Here is a 16066-nt window from a genome sequence, read left to right as displayed (position 1 = left end):
AATAGCAAACAGAGTCTCCTGCCTCTGCTTGCTTGGTAATAAAGTTGAATAGAGGTGAATCAGTCCGAGGAGAATCTTGTTGTAAATCTGGATGAGCCGTCAGAATGGTCACATCTCAGAACAAGTGAGGACTCACATCTCCAACTGTGTGCAGCTGGTGAGTTTGTTTGACAGCTCTGTGATCAGTATAAAGTATGAACAAGCAGAAGTATCTGTGAAAAGGTTTATGTCACAGTGTAAATTGGTGAAGCAGCATCCCTTGTGAAGCTGTCCCCTGACAGTAATAGATTGTAGAGTTTTCCTCCTCCACACTGATGATGATAATCTGATTTTGACTGACGAGTTGATGTGAATTTTGAGAGGAGAAACCTGAACAATATTTTTTGAGAACTCCAGTCATGACGAAACTGCAGTACATGCTGATTGTCTCCTCCTGGAATATGTTTATGTCAACGAGCAGACTGGTCAGTTGCAGTCCTCAGGTTACAGTCCGAGCTGGCTGTCTCTCCTTTTCACACTGATACAACAGGAGGTTTCTGTGTCACTCACACCTGCAAACAACAAGAAGACCTAGAGTCAAGAGAAACAGACAGTTACATCTGTGCATAAGTCTGCAGTGGACATCAGATTCTTTACATGCTAGAACTTTGATGAGAGTGCAGAGAATCACCAGCCAGTTGTCAGTGTTTTCATAGGCTAAAGAGAGAATGAGCTTGAGGTGTCATTTAAGATTACCAAAAGGTGGAGGAGCTGTGGGTAAAGATTATTTTGCTCTTTTTTCATCTTGTCTAGCTTTATAAGTAATTGTATCAGCTATATTACCTACTTGCACAGGCATCTACTATTCATTGGGACATTATGACTTCTTGATGGTTTTCACAAGGACACTTCACCCAGTCTGATGTTTGGATGGTCAGACAGACCAGAGAGGCTTTGTTGTACTGGAGCTCAGCACTGCATGGAGGGAAGACTGTCAGGACAGGAAGAGGGAGGCTGAAGTCTGAAAATAGGTCATAATCCAAAAACATACAGAATCAATTCAGTAAAAAACTTAAATATACAGCATAAGACTGAGTCAGTACAGAAATTTATTTCTGAAAAAAACAAAAACAAAGGCTATCCCTGAATATAATTAAAATGTGTACAGATACAATAATGTCATATAATCTCAACAACTTATAGAGGATGGACGTGTCTGATGATTTGTGTTTTTATTGGCAGCTGCTGACAAACAGTCTAAATGACACGTCAAAGAATCTGAAAGCAGAAGTACTTTGTACAGAGGTTTTTGTCACAGTGTAAATCACTGTGATACGCTCTCCTTAGCAGAGTTATCCCATGTGCTACAGTAATACACAGCAGAGTCTCCTGCTTCTGCTCGCTTAATGATAAACTGATAATCAATGTTTGATGAGGCTTTAGAGTTAAATCGGTCTGAGGAGAATCCTGTTCCAAAGCTGGGTGAACTGTACTCATGGTAAAATCTCAGAATATACTGAGGAGTAGAACCAGGGACCTGTTTGTACCAGTAGACAAAATAGCCTTCATTTCTCTGAATGTTGCATTTGAGCAGAACCTCCTGTCCTGGAGAAACTGTGTGGACAGGTGGTGTCTGGGTCAACACTTTTGCAGCATCCACACCTGTCAGAGAAAAAAATTGCAGTAAGTCTGTTTTTAACTCTCAAAGTGCAGTCTATAAAATAAACCAGAAGATTATCTTACATGCTAAAGCAACAATAATAGTAGAGATGGTCCCCAGCATGTTGAAAGTACGGTGAATTCTCTTTGCTGTCCAGCTGAGAGGTAAACTGAGCAATGAAGAGAGGCTGAGACGTTTAATAACTAAGGAGTGGAGGAGGAGGAGTTTCAATACTGAAAACTGTACTATTACAACTCAACTAGAAATTAGGGTTTTACACCAAACTCAAAATTATTTTAAATGTCATAAATGTTTACTTTTAGGATAAGTCTACTAAATATGTTTTCAGTTTACAGCAATGTTATTTTTATTTATGAATATATTTAAATTCAGGACATATTTTGTTGGGATTAATCTCCTGTTAAGTTAAATAACAAAGTGTGTGTAGTCAGGTGAATCTATACATTCTATGTGGTTGTTTTATTTGCAAATAAGAAAGTTTTTGTAAGTTTTTGCCACTTCTATTTTCACATAATCTTTGGATCTGTTTAAAAAGCAGGAATACAAAACTGATTTATTGTTGAACATAAACGTTACGTAAAAATAGCTACAACAGCTTAATCCAAGGATCTATATTAGGAGATGTTTTATAGTATCTAAATTCAGATCAGCCACACAAAAAAATTCTGCTGCAAACTGGATTCTTTAACATTAAAATGCACCTTAAACAGTCATTTCATAGCAGCTCGGACTTTTATGTGTACTAGCCATTTAAAAATTAGGATTAAGTAGTAATGGCAACTAAATGTTAAAAAATCAACATTTTTCATATCAAATGTTTGTATGACAACAACAGAGCTGCGAAAGTTGTACAGCTGAACATTGTTTACTGCTTCTTATATAATAAATAAAGTTATTCTTGGACAAAACCAAAGCAGTATTCAGTTAATTCCCTGAATTACTAAAGTATAGTGAAATACAACATTTCCAGTCAGGGGCAGTTACATCTCCTTTTAGAAAGACCTTAACTCTCTTTTACAACTTTCCTGACGTTATAAATTAGATGCTCAGACCTGCAGGTGCATTCTGGGGAAAAAGAGAAGGAGGAGTAGAGAGGTGATGCTTTACTAACAGAGTGTGAAGGTTGCAGGTTTAAAATAAGCATTTTAAACCAGTGACACTCATGCCTTTAACTGTCCCAGGTCTACAAATGTGACACAGCACAACATTTTATTTATTCTAACTACAGTAAAGTTAAATGTCCAGTTAAAGTCATTGAACCCTTTTGTTTTATTTCAACATGTTTGGTAATCAGTAAACAGCAAAATCAATGAGCAAGAAGATTTTAAATGCTCATTATGGTCCTCTGTTATTGAGGAGGATATTCTGATATTCTTGATATTTTTCTCTGAAGTCTGCAAGCCCAAAGACACTTCATATATGTTAACCTTATCTATGATCCAGTTGGATGTCTAGCAGACACATAGTCATTGTTAACAAAATGTCAAAGCCTCTGAAAGCAGAAGTATTCTGTACAGAGGTTTTTGTCACAGTGTAAATCACTGTGATACGCTCTCCTCAGAGTTATCCCATGTGCCACAGTAATACACAGCAGAGTCTCCTGCTTCTGCCCGATTAATGATAAACTGATAATCAATGTTTGATGAGGCTTTAGAATTAAATCGGTCTGAGGAGAATCCTGTTCCAAAGTCAGGTGAACTGTGGCTATGATAAAATTTCAGAATATACTGAGGAGTAGAACCAGGGACCTGTTTGTACCAGCTGACATAGCTTTCATCTCTCTGAACATTGCATTTGAGCAGAACCTCGTCTCCTGGAGAAACTGTGTGGACAGGTGGTGTCTGGGTCAACACTTTTGCAGCATCCACACCTGTCAGAGAAAAAAAGAATGTTTAAATTAATTAATATTTAAATAACGTTTTATGTTTCTAAATACAGACTATAAAATGAACCAGTAGCCGCTCTTACATGCTAGAGCAATAAGAGTACAGAAGGTTCTCAGCATGTTGAAAGTATAGCGTATTCTCTTTACTGTCCAGGTGAGAGGTGAGCTGAACTGAATAATGAAAAGAGACTGAGGACTATATAGAGTAAGCAGAGGAGGAGGGGCTTCAATACTAAAAACTTTTTGATCACAACTCAACTCTAAGAATTTGCATATTTAGATCAAAATCTAACTTATTTCAAATATTGTAAATGTTTGAGGTTTTTTTTACAATAAATCTAAATGTGTTTTCATTTTAGACCTGTTTTATTTTATATATGTATATATTTGAATTCAGGATATGCTGTTGATCCAATTTGTTGGAATTAAGATTCTGTTAACAGCACAATTCTGTCATTGCTATTATTTGTTCTGCTAATCAAGGTGAATACCAAAGGTTGGGTGAATGAAAAACAGTCAAGGTGTTTCAGCAGGCAATAAGCAGACATATGTACATCGTTATATAATATCATTAATCACATGGGCAGGGTTTTGAAAGCTAGCATCCTGCTCATATTGCAGGGTATATTCACTGGGCAGCACGGTGGCACAGTGGTTAGCACTGTTGCCATACAGCAAGTTTGCGTGGGTGCTCTGATATCCTCGTGTTGGTGTTGTTCCCAGACCATCATGAAAATGTTGTTCCAGGATCAACATTACAAGTGACCAATCAGAATGTTGTGACGTCATACTTTTGCGACTTCGGGAAAAACCGGCATAAAACAAAAAACTGTACTTAAGCTGCGTGAAACCGCCTCTGTCCACCGATCAACAGACCCTGACCCTAACCCTAACCGTAACCCTTTAATAAACAGTAAGCAGAATTGATATTGTCCTTGCAACATTGGAATTTCATAAATGCACGAATGGCTTGCCACGCAAAAGAATAACGTCACAACAATGTGATTGGTCACTTGCAATGTTGAACCTGGAACAACATTTTCATGATGGTCTGGGAACAACACCAACACGAGGATATCAGATCATCCGCTCCCACTTCCTCCCACCGTCCAAAGACATGCAGTTAGTGTGAATATGCAAGTGGTTGTCTGTGTCTCTGTGTTAGCCCTGTGACAGACTGGCCTGTCTAGGGTGTACCCTGCCTCTTGCCCTATGACAGCTGGGATAGGCTCCAGCGACAAGAAAGGAGAAATGGATGGATAGTCACTGTTTTTCTTTTCTTTTTGAACCCCTTTGATAAACATGCTCCTTTGAATATCTGCCCAGTAGTTTATTGGTCAGTCAAATACCACCACAGACTTGTGTAAAAGGACGTATGACCACCGATGCGTCTGGCTGTTAGAAATTTGGGGGAATGACCTGTGAATAAGCAAGAACTTTTGACAGGAAACTAAGCCGAGCAGTGTTTGTTGTAGGCCTGTAACTTTTTTGTATATTTTGCCTCCAGAGTTTGAACATTGTGATCTTCATCTTTATTTTATTGTTTAACAAGTAGTTCTTTGAAGTAATCCTGTAGCTCTGCAGTTCTATTCTTTCCTGGTTGAAGTGATCAGTGGTTCATAAGTTCTTCTCCGAAGGTAGTTACTCCACCTGAAAGTTTCCGTGTTTCAAGAGGTGCAGTATTTTGCATAGAAGCACTGCTACTGTTGCTGTGATTATGAAGCGATAACACATTGTAAAATACTATCTGTAAAAAAAAAATGCTCCAAGTACACTCAAGGAGTTGCACTGAATCTATAATTTAATAAGTATTTGGATAAACAAATCAAATACAAACCAATGCCTTGCAATGCTAATTAAAGTAATAAAAAAAAATCATAATGAGGTAATATATAACACTCCTTAACTACATGTTTAGCCATTTATTTGACTTTAAGTCCAGCCCGTTGATGCATCCAAAAAACAGCATATAGTGAAGATAATTTGATAAATGCTGCCACCTTGTGGTTTATTGTGATTTTGTAACAGCAGGTGGCTACAGTTTGCTTTAATAAAGTTTAATTAAAGCCACTTTATTTAGCTTTTTTGACCATACTCATCAAAGAAATAGTATAAAACAATCCTCTTCTTCTGAAAAATATATAAACATTTATTTTCAACAAATCTGCATTTATACCAAACAAAAAAGCCCACATGTTTAAGATCTCTGCGGTCCTCTCCTCCTTGCCCTTCTCAGTGTTGGGCTAGTGATTATCCTCCTTTCAGGACCCCTCATCTGTGCACGCAGAGGAGACCTAAGACCAAAGCTCGGTTGGAGCCTATGTACGGGCCGCTGAGGCAGGGCGTATCTGCCGTCCTTGAGCTCATCCACGAAAGCCTCCATTCTGTCGAGCTTTGTGGTAAACTTTCCCAGCTCATCCTTTAAAGTGTTAAACTGCCGGTAGAGGTCTCCCAGAGCATCTGAAAGAGGTTGGATCCTGGACATAAAAGAGGACATGTGGAAAAGTAAATGGTTTCAGTATCAGAATGACCATTCAAAGAACTTTGGCACTGTAAGTTCATGAAACAGGAACCTTGTTTATTGGCAAAACATAACTAAGAAGAGAACCAAGTCTAATTGGCAGCATAAACAGGAAAGTCACGACATGCTGTTAAGTGGAAACAGCCTCACTGTCGACGGAAAACATCAGGATAGCAGACGTAAAGGTCGGAAGTCCCCTGAAAAAAATGAAAGTGCAAAACATAGCAGAGCTTTGGCCCAGTAGAGATGGGCTGACCTTAGATGTTTACTGGGAAAAGTTCTGGTGAACTGTGATCCTAAGTGTTGCAATCACAGTTCAGAATCGAATCACCAGATGAAATGTTCACTGACTTGGAGTAATGTCTGCCAGAGCATGATGAAACACTCACTATTGTATTTTGGCACAGTAAGTACACTGAGGTCATTTACAAAGCAGAGCTGGCCTCATGTGAACAACAGCAATCATTGATCGCTTTACTGGCACTGACAATTCATGTGCAGCACAGAGCAGATTACATAAGTCTTTATTTCAACAAACCCTGAGGACGAGTCAAATGTTCACTGACATCACCGAGCGTTGTTTTTCCTGGACGTTTGACGTTACTCTTACTTAACATTTAGACTCGTCTGTCTGCTATCATTGCTGTGTACATCCAGTTTAATCAGAAGCTGATATAACTCACCTGTTATATTCAGGAAGGACTGAAGCGTGGTCATTGATCAGCAAGTCTTTCACTTGGGTCAGAATAGCAAATTTCCAGTTGTCCAGCACCTGAGTCAGGTTTGAGCAAGTCTTGGCACTAGTCTGTACTGCTGAACACAGAGTTTAACCGTATAAACAAACAAGTCATTATTCACTCCAAGTTTTAGAAACACAACCTCAGTGGTCAAAGGTCACATTACTAAAAATCATTTTCAGACCTTTAGGTTCCCAGCGTGATGTCTCCTGTTTCGATTTCTGAGCTCCACACGCTGAGATCATGCACAGCATAATGAGAGCCAACTTCATCCTCGTCGTTCTCATCTAACAAACACAATAATATAGGCTGTGGGTGCTGCTGAGGAGCAAGCTCACCGAAAAGTGCTGCCAAGCCACGTTACAAAAATACTAAACAGTCTTTCGGTTGAAGAAAAGCTGATGAGAAATTAGTTCAGTCATAAGTTCATCTTTTCTTCACCTTTTTTAAGCTATAAAAAATTGTTTAGTTTTGTTCCAAAATGAGCAAGAAAGTAAATTTAAATTTGGGTTTTTACGCTACCTTTTTTGCAAAGAAGTGCCAGGGGTCTTCTCAGATCAGAGTACCAGAACAAACTCTCTGTACTGTATGATCCTACAGCAGTGACACACTGAGAAAACATGAGTTGTGCAGAACTCTCTTATAACTCTTTCCCCAAACTCCCAGAGCAATTTCCCCACCTGATCCCATCCACGTCACTGATTCAGGGCGGTGACATCCTCAGTTCTTTTAGCATGTGTGCACACTGCAGCATTCACGTGCACAAAAAACAAAATCTCCCTAAACCCACTCGCACAAATATGCGTCCCACTCTTGCATCATCTCTCATATCTTATAGACTGTGCATCTTCTAAAATAACCATAATAGGAGGTCCTGATCATTTCTGATGCCCCATCTCTGCTCCACATGTCTTTTAGGTTGTGTGGGTGGCATGTGACAACTGTGCTCCCCGTAGGCTCCGATCCAGAGAAGGTGTTTGATGTAGAAGTATGGCTCCAGGATAACATTCTTATTGCCTACTGTAATACAATCTGCTCAACATCTGGGCTACGACAAATCCAGCCAGCAACACTTTAACCGTCAAGGGTGATCAAAACCTGGTGAGCTGCACTCACTTAATGCAAATGGGACAATAAAAAACACACATTCAACCATATTAATAGAAAAAAGGAGAATATCCAAAACCATCTCAGAATTAGAAAATGGGTTAGAGTCCCAGATTAACTTTAAAATAGCAATTAAAGAGAAAATTATGCAGCCCTGAAGATATTTCTTAACACCTCAGCTGCCTTAATTTCTAACTTTACTAAGCTACTGTGTGATTTACTGCATTAGTTCACTCAGTCTGATGTGAGCCAACCTTAATAAATCTACATAACTGTGGAAGTGGGTTTAGATTTGATGTGCAGTGATGCAACACATGACATGTAGTTTCATGGCTAAGACGGATTTCATACTCTGGATAGTTTTCCACAGGCAAGTGCACCCAGTCTATAACCTATATAGTCTTCAAACAGCTATTTATCTTTCTACTTCTTCTTCTTCTACTCAAAAACCAGCAGCTTCAGGTCATATGAAAATATTGGACAACATTAGTGCTTTTTTCCTGTCCCAGATTTTTTAAATAAAATTCCAGCTTTGATTTATTTCAGATCAGAGTTCCTCATTCAGTTTGAAAGATGTGCCGCTGGGTATGCTGATGTCTGCAGATGTCTGCAGATAGTTGTGCTGATATATGAGCGGAGGTGCACCCATCACTGCTGAAAAGGAATGTAACAGGGCAGCGCTCCCTGCCATCTGCAACACCTTTACAGACAGTATACAAAACTGTATATGCAGTAGGTGGGATGAACATCACGTCACACGGACCATACATCTTCAGCGCTGACAGGCAGGAACTAAATACTTTTTAAATCTCCATCCTCCCAAAAGATTTAAAAGGAAACAGGAAGATTTGTTTAATAATGACTAGATGACATCCAACTTTTTTTTTCTGCCAACAATCAGTCACGATAAATATATTTTCTTATTTGAACGTAGGCTCATAATTTATAACTAAATGAAAAACCATTTTTTGATAGTGGTTATTTGTCTGCTGACCCTAACAAGCTGGAGTTCATTTTCCCCAGTGAGATTTTCCATGACCTGAGAAACCACAGGGCCAACAGTGAAAGTTGCCTAATGTGCAACGAGGGAAAAACTATTCAGATCTTTTATTTCTTTCTTCATTTTTAAAGTAGGTTTTATGGGATTTAAATTATAGAAATAAAAGTATATAAGACAATATTCTGCTTTTTTTCATCTTTTTGTGCAGCGTCATCAACTATTCAGCAGTGGTACACCTGCTAAATATACATAGCAGCATTAAAATAGTTACCTGTGAAAAAAAAATCGGATTAAAAGGTATCATAAAATGAAAGTAATTAGTTTTAAAATTACTTAATTATTTGCCACCAGTCATCCATCCCAGTAAAAAGCTAAAACCTTATCTGATAAATTCCCACAACTTACCCACAAATAATTTTCTAGCAAGTATAAGTGAGCATGTCTATGTTTTGTTTTGTTTTTTATTAATCATATGGATATGGAATCAAATTTATGGAAGGACTAAAGCCAAGCCTTACAAGCCTGGAGTCCATCATCAGTCAGTGCCTGCAGCAGTGCGCAGATCTTCCTTCCATTTCCCTGCAGCTCAGTTCGGCACAGCCAGAGGAAAGAATGAGCACAGTGGACCAGCAGAGCCAGAGAGTGAGATAACCAGGCCTCGCTTTCTCCCTCTGCTTTTTCACTCAGTGTCACATCTGCTCTCTCATGTGCTGCTTGTTATTGACTTTCAGTAGCACATCACTTCATAACGACTTTATCAGAACAACAGAGGATTTTTACTGTGAAATATATCAGGTGTTAAATACAAACAGAAGCTCCACAATGAGAACTGTTGCATTTCTTCGTATTTGTTATAGAAGGTAATCTATGACCATTTCATCTGTGTTTGGGTGGTGTTTCATCTCATTTGACTGATAGCAAAAACCCTGATAAGTCTGAGAGGCAGGGAGTTAATTCGAGGGATTATTTTCAAGGAATAATTTGTAAGCTTTTTAGGTTAACACATTTTAAATTTAACTAAAACTGAATTGACACTTCTACATTTCTTTCACTTTATGTAAAACATGCTCCTGTAATTTCCTCCATTGATTTCATCATATTTTGAAGGCTGATTTTAGCATTCTAGCTGTGGTCATGTTGGTATTTTGGAGCCACGGGTTACTATATTAGGAAGAAAATGTGGAGCACTAAGTAATTTGCTAATGTTGGGATGTTAGAAGCTGTCTTTATAAACCTTTTAAGTATAAAGTTCAAACATACATATTTGCTTTTTTAAGTAAGTAAGCACAATCTTCCACAGTGGATTCATATTTCAACCATACAATAGCTACAATAACCTGCCAAAATAATTACACATTTCAAAGACTTTACTCATTTGATGTGTTTTGTGGACTTAAAGAGGTACGTGCATCATTACTAGAGACTGACTTGTTTTTTTTGTGCAGTGTGTGCAACATGATATCATATAGAAATTAACCTGAACACAACTAAGGTCATTCACAAAGGAATGCAAGATGCTGTTTCTGATTAAAAACTGACGAAACATTTTACTCAGTCTTCTAAGAAGTTCTGAATTCCTCTTGGTTAGTAAAGTGTGTTTTATTTTTAATAAATATGACAATTCATTTGCTTTTCTGTTCTTTGTCTGGGATTATTCATGCCATACGTTAGAAGAGTCTCGGTTTTCTGAACTTTTTGTAAACGTTAGAAGAAACTGTCTTGTGCATGATACCTGACTGCATGGCCAACCAGCTCGATATATTGACAGATATGATATGATTAGTCTCTGTTAATCCCGTGATAAATGTTAAGTTGCATACACAGCAGGAAACCAAATGCACCTGGAAAATCCTCATTATATAAGCACAAAAGCTGGGAATCTATGTAGATTCTGAAACTTAAAACTGGTTTTAGTGGTTGCCCAGCTGCTACAATGTTGTTTCTTTTTTGAGGCCTAAAACATATTTTCCAGGTTTCTGGAAAATTAAAGCAAGGATTTTAAAATATGTCTTCTACTTTCTTCCTTTTGTGGTAATCACCATCAGGAGACATTTTTGTGAGTCTTTGACCCATGGGTCCCACTGTAGGGCAATATATTATCCTTTGCAGGTCCTGCTTTATTGCACATGAGTAGAGTTGAATAAAAAGTAGCTACTTCTATTCGGATGCCCACTTTTGTGTGAGTGTGTGTCTCCGACACGCTGCGATACCCTTTTAATCCCCTCACTGTGACTCTCACATGATGAAGAAATCCCACCCCCGAGGCTAAGCACAGCAATGGTTACTCCAGCTCAGCTCACATGCTTTTCTGTATTGTAGCAAATGATTGCCCTGTGTTACATTTTATCCTGTGTCATTCTGACCAGCTGATGTTTCCCAGTGGTTGACAAGATGAGGAGATTTTTGCCTAGAAAAAGATTCCCTTGGCCATGGCTGAGACGAGATGCTACTCCGAATGAGACCAGTCCACTCTTACCAAAGGTAGGTGTGTTACTGGGTTAGTTTGAGAATACTGTGTTCCTCTGTTCACCTGTAGTTACATTTCTGGGGTGGCTTTAATTTTTTGTGGCATTCTTGTGTGTCTAAAGGCAGGATCTACAAACAATGCTGAGGAGCTTGCCTTGGTCACTACTGATTTTCAAGCAGGGACAAACAGCGGACAGCAACACAACAGTCCCACAGATGCCAGGATAGATCCCTGTTACGGTTATTCTTTCATGGACTATTTCCTAAAATACTTTCTTATCATATGCAATCTGTTGTTCACAGTTCTGGGCCTGTTGCTTCTTGCTCTGGGGGTTTGGGGTCTCATTAGCAAGGAATCCTTTGCTCAGGAGAAGATCAGCAGTATTGGCACTGACCCAATGCTGGTAGTTCTGAGCGTGGGCTTTCTGCTCACTGTGCTGTGCCTGTCAGGCTGCGTGGGTGCCCTAAGAGAGAATCGCTGCTTGCTGAAGCTGTTCTCAGCCACAGTGCTGGTGCTCATCACAGCTCAAGTCATCATCGCCATTGTGGCCCATACTCTACAAGATCAGATTGAAAGTAACTTGCGATCCGGGATGTTAGTTGCCATCGCACGGTACCAAGATGATCTGGATCTGAGGTTCATCACAGACGAGATTCAGTCAAATCTGCAGTGCTGTGGGACGGACAACTACAGAGACTGGGAGATTAACATGTGAGCAACTTGGAAATCTTTTTTTTTTTACTTTTTTGAAAGTAAATCAAAGCCAGTTGGTCACGATGTAGGAATGTGTTGAAGAACTTAATGAGCTGTGAAGTTTTTTTATTGGGTTATTTTTCCCTTTCTTCAGATATTACAACTGCTCAGCTCCAGGAGTGCTGGCCTGCGGTGTCCCTGCAACATGCTGCGTGGATCCTCTGGAGAACGGCACCGTGTGGAACTCTCAGTGTGGTGTCGGAGCCCAATTACTGGATGAGTTTACTGCTCAGAGTGTGATCTTCCTGGGAGGTTGTCTGGGGGAAATCTCTCGATGGATCAAGCAGCACGAGGGCCTGATAGGAATAATTGTGACTGTCGTGTTTGGGGTCCAGATTCTGATATTATTTATTACCATACGACTGCTGGAACGCATTAATCGTCATAAAGTATAGCTATAACACGAAGTGACGAATACAGCAATATGCTGGTTGGGGTTTAATGAGTTCTGGCTGTGCTTAAATTCTGGCTTCATTTGTCAATCATTTAAAACAACCTAACCTTAAACACACAGACTGAACTTTTGCAAATGGAAATGAGACATAATTTAAACGAGGAAAGCAAATTCCAACACAAATTATCCACTGAAAATGTTTTACATTTTAAAAATGCTTGAGAGTTTAAGAAAAAAAGAATTTCAGTTAAAAGTTAACTGCAGCTTCGCGATAGCTATCACCTCTTTTGTGTTTAAAAAAAAAAACTCCACTTTTCAAGAACATGTACTCACTGGCCACTTCATTAGGTACACTTGTTGAACTGCTCATTAACTGAAATATCGAATCAGTCTGAATATGGAAATGGATTTGAAAGATTTTAACTTCACCAATGTGGGTCAGACCAAGGAAAGTCTTGAAACTGTATCTGTGTGTGTGTTTATGGGACGGTAGTGACACTATCACCAAAACGTTTTCACCACATGTGCCCAAATCCTTCAAAGACACACACCTCCTGATATTTGAAGGATTCTTGGAGGATCTCAAAATGGTGAAACAGTTCAACAGCATAGGAGTGGTTGTAAATGGGTCACCTGGGGAGTAGAGGTCCTGCAGATCAGATCTGCATCTTCATCACAAGCACCTACAATGTAACAAAATAATCAATGAACAAAAATGGAATTCATTTATTCTGAGCTGAGATCAGAATAAATGGAACAGCTCAGAAGAATGATTAGAGTAAGATTGTAAAAGCACCTTTCAGCGACTGACGGTGGACAACCTGCTGCAAATATGTGAAACACATGTGCACGTCCCACACATGCAAGGTTTCCTGCGCTGTTTTGAATGAACTGAACTGAGTTTGCTAAAAGCAAGTTTTGTGTTCTGAGTGTTAACAAATATTGAATAAATAATGATGATTACAGATGGTATTTATGATGGGAATGATGTAATCTCTCATGCGCAGTGTGGGTCAGTAAATAACCGTCAAATAAAAGGACAAAATCAAATGACTGAAATTGTGTTAAAAATGTCAACATTTATTCGAGAGTTTGATTAAATATGATAAAGACAGTGCTGACGATTGTGCAGAAACCAAGCTAACAGAGTTCTAGCTAAAACCACAGACTCAAGCAATGACACGAGAACACATTCGAGATACACGTTTTGTGAACATGGCAGCTTGAGATCGTTATGAAATTAGGTTTACAATATAAAATATATAAGACAAAGAACAGCATTCACAGCATGCAGACGTATAAAGACACCTTTTCAGCCAGTATTAATGATCCAGATTATTGAAACTAAATACTGAAATTCAAAATTTGCCACATTTATTTAAAACAACTTCACAGCGGAGATAATCAGATGATGCCATACTGGGCAAGCTCATGTAGCTCTAGATGGCTGTATGCCTCCCACGGGCAGATTACAGTGATGTCTAAAATGAAAAAAACAAAGAGAAGAAAACAAATCATGAGTTGTTGTTTTTTTTTTGTTTTTGTTTTTTAAAGGAAGAAAAGGTCATGTCATGTGCATGTTTTGGTTATGTAGCCATCTGACTTTTATTTTTTTACTTACCAGTTCCAAGACCTTCCATTCCTGGGATCTCCTCTCCAAAGCTGGTAAAGAAAGAAAATAACAAGCTTTACTGGAGGATATCTGACAAACTTAGATGACTCGTGCGAGGTTATCAGAAAGAGACATACCCAATCACTCCTCTTTTGGGAGGCTTGCTCTTGAACTGCCGCGTGTTCCTCTGTTTGAACTTGGGTGCAGACTTGCGTGGGGAGCCGGGGGCCGTGGCTCTGAGGGGAGCTTTGTTGCCAGTCTTTCCTTCGGGTTTGCCCACCTCCAAATTCATGCTTCTGTTGTTTCAACTGTAAAAGTCACTGTCTCATTAAAATGCCCAACAATGAATGAAACAGTTATAAAAATCTTGTGACGTAATTATCCTCATATAAAGACAAGCCATGTGCTCATGTTACTAATCAAATGCTGCGATACCTTCAAGCTTGAAAGCGCCTTCATAATCAGATTACTGTGAGGATGTGCTGAAGTGGCCTCTAGGTTTACACTGACAATAGCTTGAAATGTTTATTTATTTATTTTCACAGTTAAAAAATGGAAAAATAGCAATGCAATTTGTATGTAAATGTGCATAGATGTAACCACATATTTTTAAAAAAACAAAAAACAGATGCAAAGCCGAAAGAGTCCAATAAATATAATGTGCAAATAATGTACAAAACATGACTACATAAACAATAAGATCTGCTTTTGCCCTGAAAGGTTACACAAATACACACAATGACAACTCTAATCAACAATTTCATAAGTTCAGCTTTTTAATCATTCTTAGAAATTCAGGTCATAGTTAAAGGCGGTCATATATTGTTCGGCGACTCTCATTTGTTGTCCTTCCATTATGCAAAAAAAAAGGTGTGACAGAAAATTAAAAACAATTAAAAAGCACCTCAATGCTTCTTATAATGTCCCTGATATAATCTAGTCTTCCATATGACTGAATTAACACCTCATTAACTGTATTAAAAATATATATTAGGCTGGAAAGACTGAATTTCTATTCTGATTAATTTTACATTGCATATTATTTATTAAATATCTACGTTTTAATTAATAATCTAATACTACATGCCTGGATGGATACAGAAACATACTACCAGGTAAAGTCCAAATAAAGATGGAAACTTTTATATAACAATAATAAACTGCATGTGTTAAAATAAGTCCAAAAAGAGAAAGAGTGTTCAAAAAAGATTTAACCTGTTGTTTCAACTCACCGCTTGTGGTGCTTCTCTTGGTAGTTGATTATGATGGTAGTGTCCAAGAGGTCTGAGTGGCTGTTAAATGCTGTTGCATTAAGTTGCATTAGTGCAGTACTTTTATACACCACAGACTTAGAGACGATTATGACGCCACCTGCCAACAAACTGATGATTCTATCATCACTTGTACCCAAGCAGATCATTGATGAGGGATTGGCCGACTGGCATTCAGCAGGAGGGGGCAGCAGTTTCCTGTTCCTGAGACTGTCCTGAAGACACACATGCTGATGATTCTGAACGGGAATTATTTGAGTATTTTATCCATAACCTCTTCAGATATGGTCAAATGTAAGCACTGAGTTCTGGAGTTTTCTCAGGATATAGCTAATTATTATCACTGTTTTTCTGTTATGACCAAATATTATGTAACACCTGAAGCCGAGAACTTACTGGCATGAACCGTGACATTCTCCTTTCATCAGCAGTCTCGCAGATTGAGCTGCATTATAGCTGCTAATCCAGCCCAGCCTCCTTCCATCACACAGGTGAACACACCTGCTCCATTCATGTGAAGATTTACTACAGCGTCGTTCTGCAATCTGTACTGCTGATGCATGCTGTTCAGGCACATGTATGGACACTAACTCCTCATGTCACCTGTACAAAAAAGATTCAAATGTCTGAGATTAGTGGATATATTCAATAGAGCAAAC

General features: G+C 38.7%; 3 protein-coding genes, 1 pseudogene and 1 gene segment (V, D, J or C); 1 reads left to right on the top strand and 4 right to left on the bottom strand.

The window, feature by feature from the left end:
- Positions 1-483: 483 nt before the first annotated feature.
- On the bottom strand, positions 484-1798 carry LOC146633790 (immunoglobulin lambda-1 light chain-like; annotated as a pseudogene). The gene is made up of 6 exons (XR_014906150.1): positions 1723-1798; positions 1296-1641; positions 1223-1236; positions 881-1000; positions 637-696; positions 484-551 (listed from the first exon to the last, which is right to left on the bottom strand). The product of XR_014906150.1 is annotated as an immunoglobulin lambda-1 light chain-like (transcript).
- A 1400-nt stretch (positions 1799-3198) lies between these two features.
- LOC146633789 (Ig kappa chain V-VI region NQ2-6.1-like) lies at positions 3199-3665 on the bottom strand. The segment is given in 2 exon segments: positions 3199-3530; positions 3629-3665. Coding segments are annotated over 2 exon segments (369 nt in total).
- Positions 3666-5336: 1671 nt separating this feature from the next.
- On the bottom strand, positions 5337-7402 carry LOC146633788 (uncharacterized). 2 transcript variants are annotated; one of them, XM_085352507.1, is made up of 4 exons: positions 7326-7402; positions 6988-7090; positions 6750-6879; positions 5337-6022 (listed from the first exon to the last, which is right to left on the bottom strand). In XM_085352507.1, exons 2-4 carry the CDS (start codon positions 7088-7090, stop codon positions 5743-5745), a joined length of 513 nt encoding a protein of 170 aa, XP_085208633.1. In that variant the 5' UTR covers positions 7326-7402; the 3' UTR covers positions 5337-5742. The 2 variants fall into 2 exon arrangements, with proteins under 2 accessions (XP_085208633.1, XP_085208634.1); XM_085352508.1 differs by having other exon boundaries at positions 6750-6876.
- Positions 7403-11301: 3899 nt separating this feature from the next.
- tspan10 (tetraspanin 10) lies at positions 11302-12525 on the top strand. The gene is made up of 3 exons (XM_085352506.1): positions 11302-11391; positions 11499-12088; positions 12225-12525. The coding sequence occupies exons 1-3, from the start codon at positions 11302-11304 to the stop codon at positions 12523-12525; spliced, it is 981 nt and encodes a 326-aa protein (XP_085208632.1).
- Positions 12526-13928: 1403 nt separating this feature from the next.
- Positions 13929-14431, bottom strand: LOC146633786 (retinal cone rhodopsin-sensitive cGMP 3',5'-cyclic phosphodiesterase subunit gamma-like). Its single transcript, XM_085352505.1, has 3 exons — positions 14274-14431; positions 14146-14186; positions 13929-14005 (listed from the first exon to the last, which is right to left on the bottom strand). The coding sequence occupies exons 1-3, from the start codon at positions 14426-14428 to the stop codon at positions 13929-13931; spliced, it is 273 nt and encodes a 90-aa protein (XP_085208631.1). The 5' UTR covers positions 14429-14431.
- Positions 14432-16066: the final 1635 nt, after the last annotated feature.

The sequence above is a fragment of the Diplotaxodon limnothrissa genome, linkage group LG4 (genome assembly GCF_057381915.1).
Source record: "Diplotaxodon limnothrissa isolate DT_005_m linkage group LG4, D_limnothrissa_male_GT1.1, whole genome shotgun sequence".
NCBI lineage: Eukaryota > Metazoa > Chordata > Actinopteri > Cichliformes > Cichlidae > Diplotaxodon > Diplotaxodon limnothrissa.
The sequence above is the reverse complement of the archived record's forward strand: the minus strand, read 5'-3'. Positions and strand labels throughout refer to the sequence as shown.

Bases quoted from the DNA above. Each gene is read 5' to 3' on its own strand.
- LOC146633786 (XM_085352505.1), bottom strand. From the start codon at position 14,428: ATGAATTTGGAGGTGGGCAAACCCGAAGGAAAGACTGGCAACAAAGCT. The intron at 14,187-14,273 runs GTATGTCTCTTT...TTTCTTTACCAG, and splicing joins CCCAAAAGAGGAGTGATTGG to CTTTGGAGAGGAGATCCCAG. The intron at 14,006-14,145 runs GTAAGTAAAAAA...TTTTCATTTTAG, and splicing joins AATGGAAGGTCTTGGAACTG to ACATCACTGTAATCTGCCCG.
- tspan10 (XM_085352506.1), top strand. From the start codon at position 11,302: ATGAGGAGATTTTTGCCTAGAAAAAGATTCCCTTGGCCATGGCTGAGA. The intron at 11,392-11,498 runs GTAGGTGTGTTA...GTGTGTCTAAAG, and splicing joins CCAGTCCACTCTTACCAAAG to GCAGGATCTACAAACAATGC. The intron at 12,089-12,224 runs GTGAGCAACTTG...CCCTTTCTTCAG, and splicing joins AGAGACTGGGAGATTAACAT to ATATTACAACTGCTCAGCTC.
- LOC146633788 (XM_085352507.1), bottom strand. From the start codon at position 7,090: ATGAGAACGACGAGGATGAAGTTGGCTCTCATTATGCTGTGCATGATC. The intron at 6,880-6,987 runs GTCTGAAAATGA...CTCTGTGTTCAG, and splicing joins ATCACGCTGGGAACCTAAAG to CAGTACAGACTAGTGCCAAG. The intron at 6,023-6,749 runs GTGAGTTATATC...TTTTATGTCCAG, and splicing joins GTCCTTCCTGAATATAACAG to GATCCAACCTCTTTCAGATG.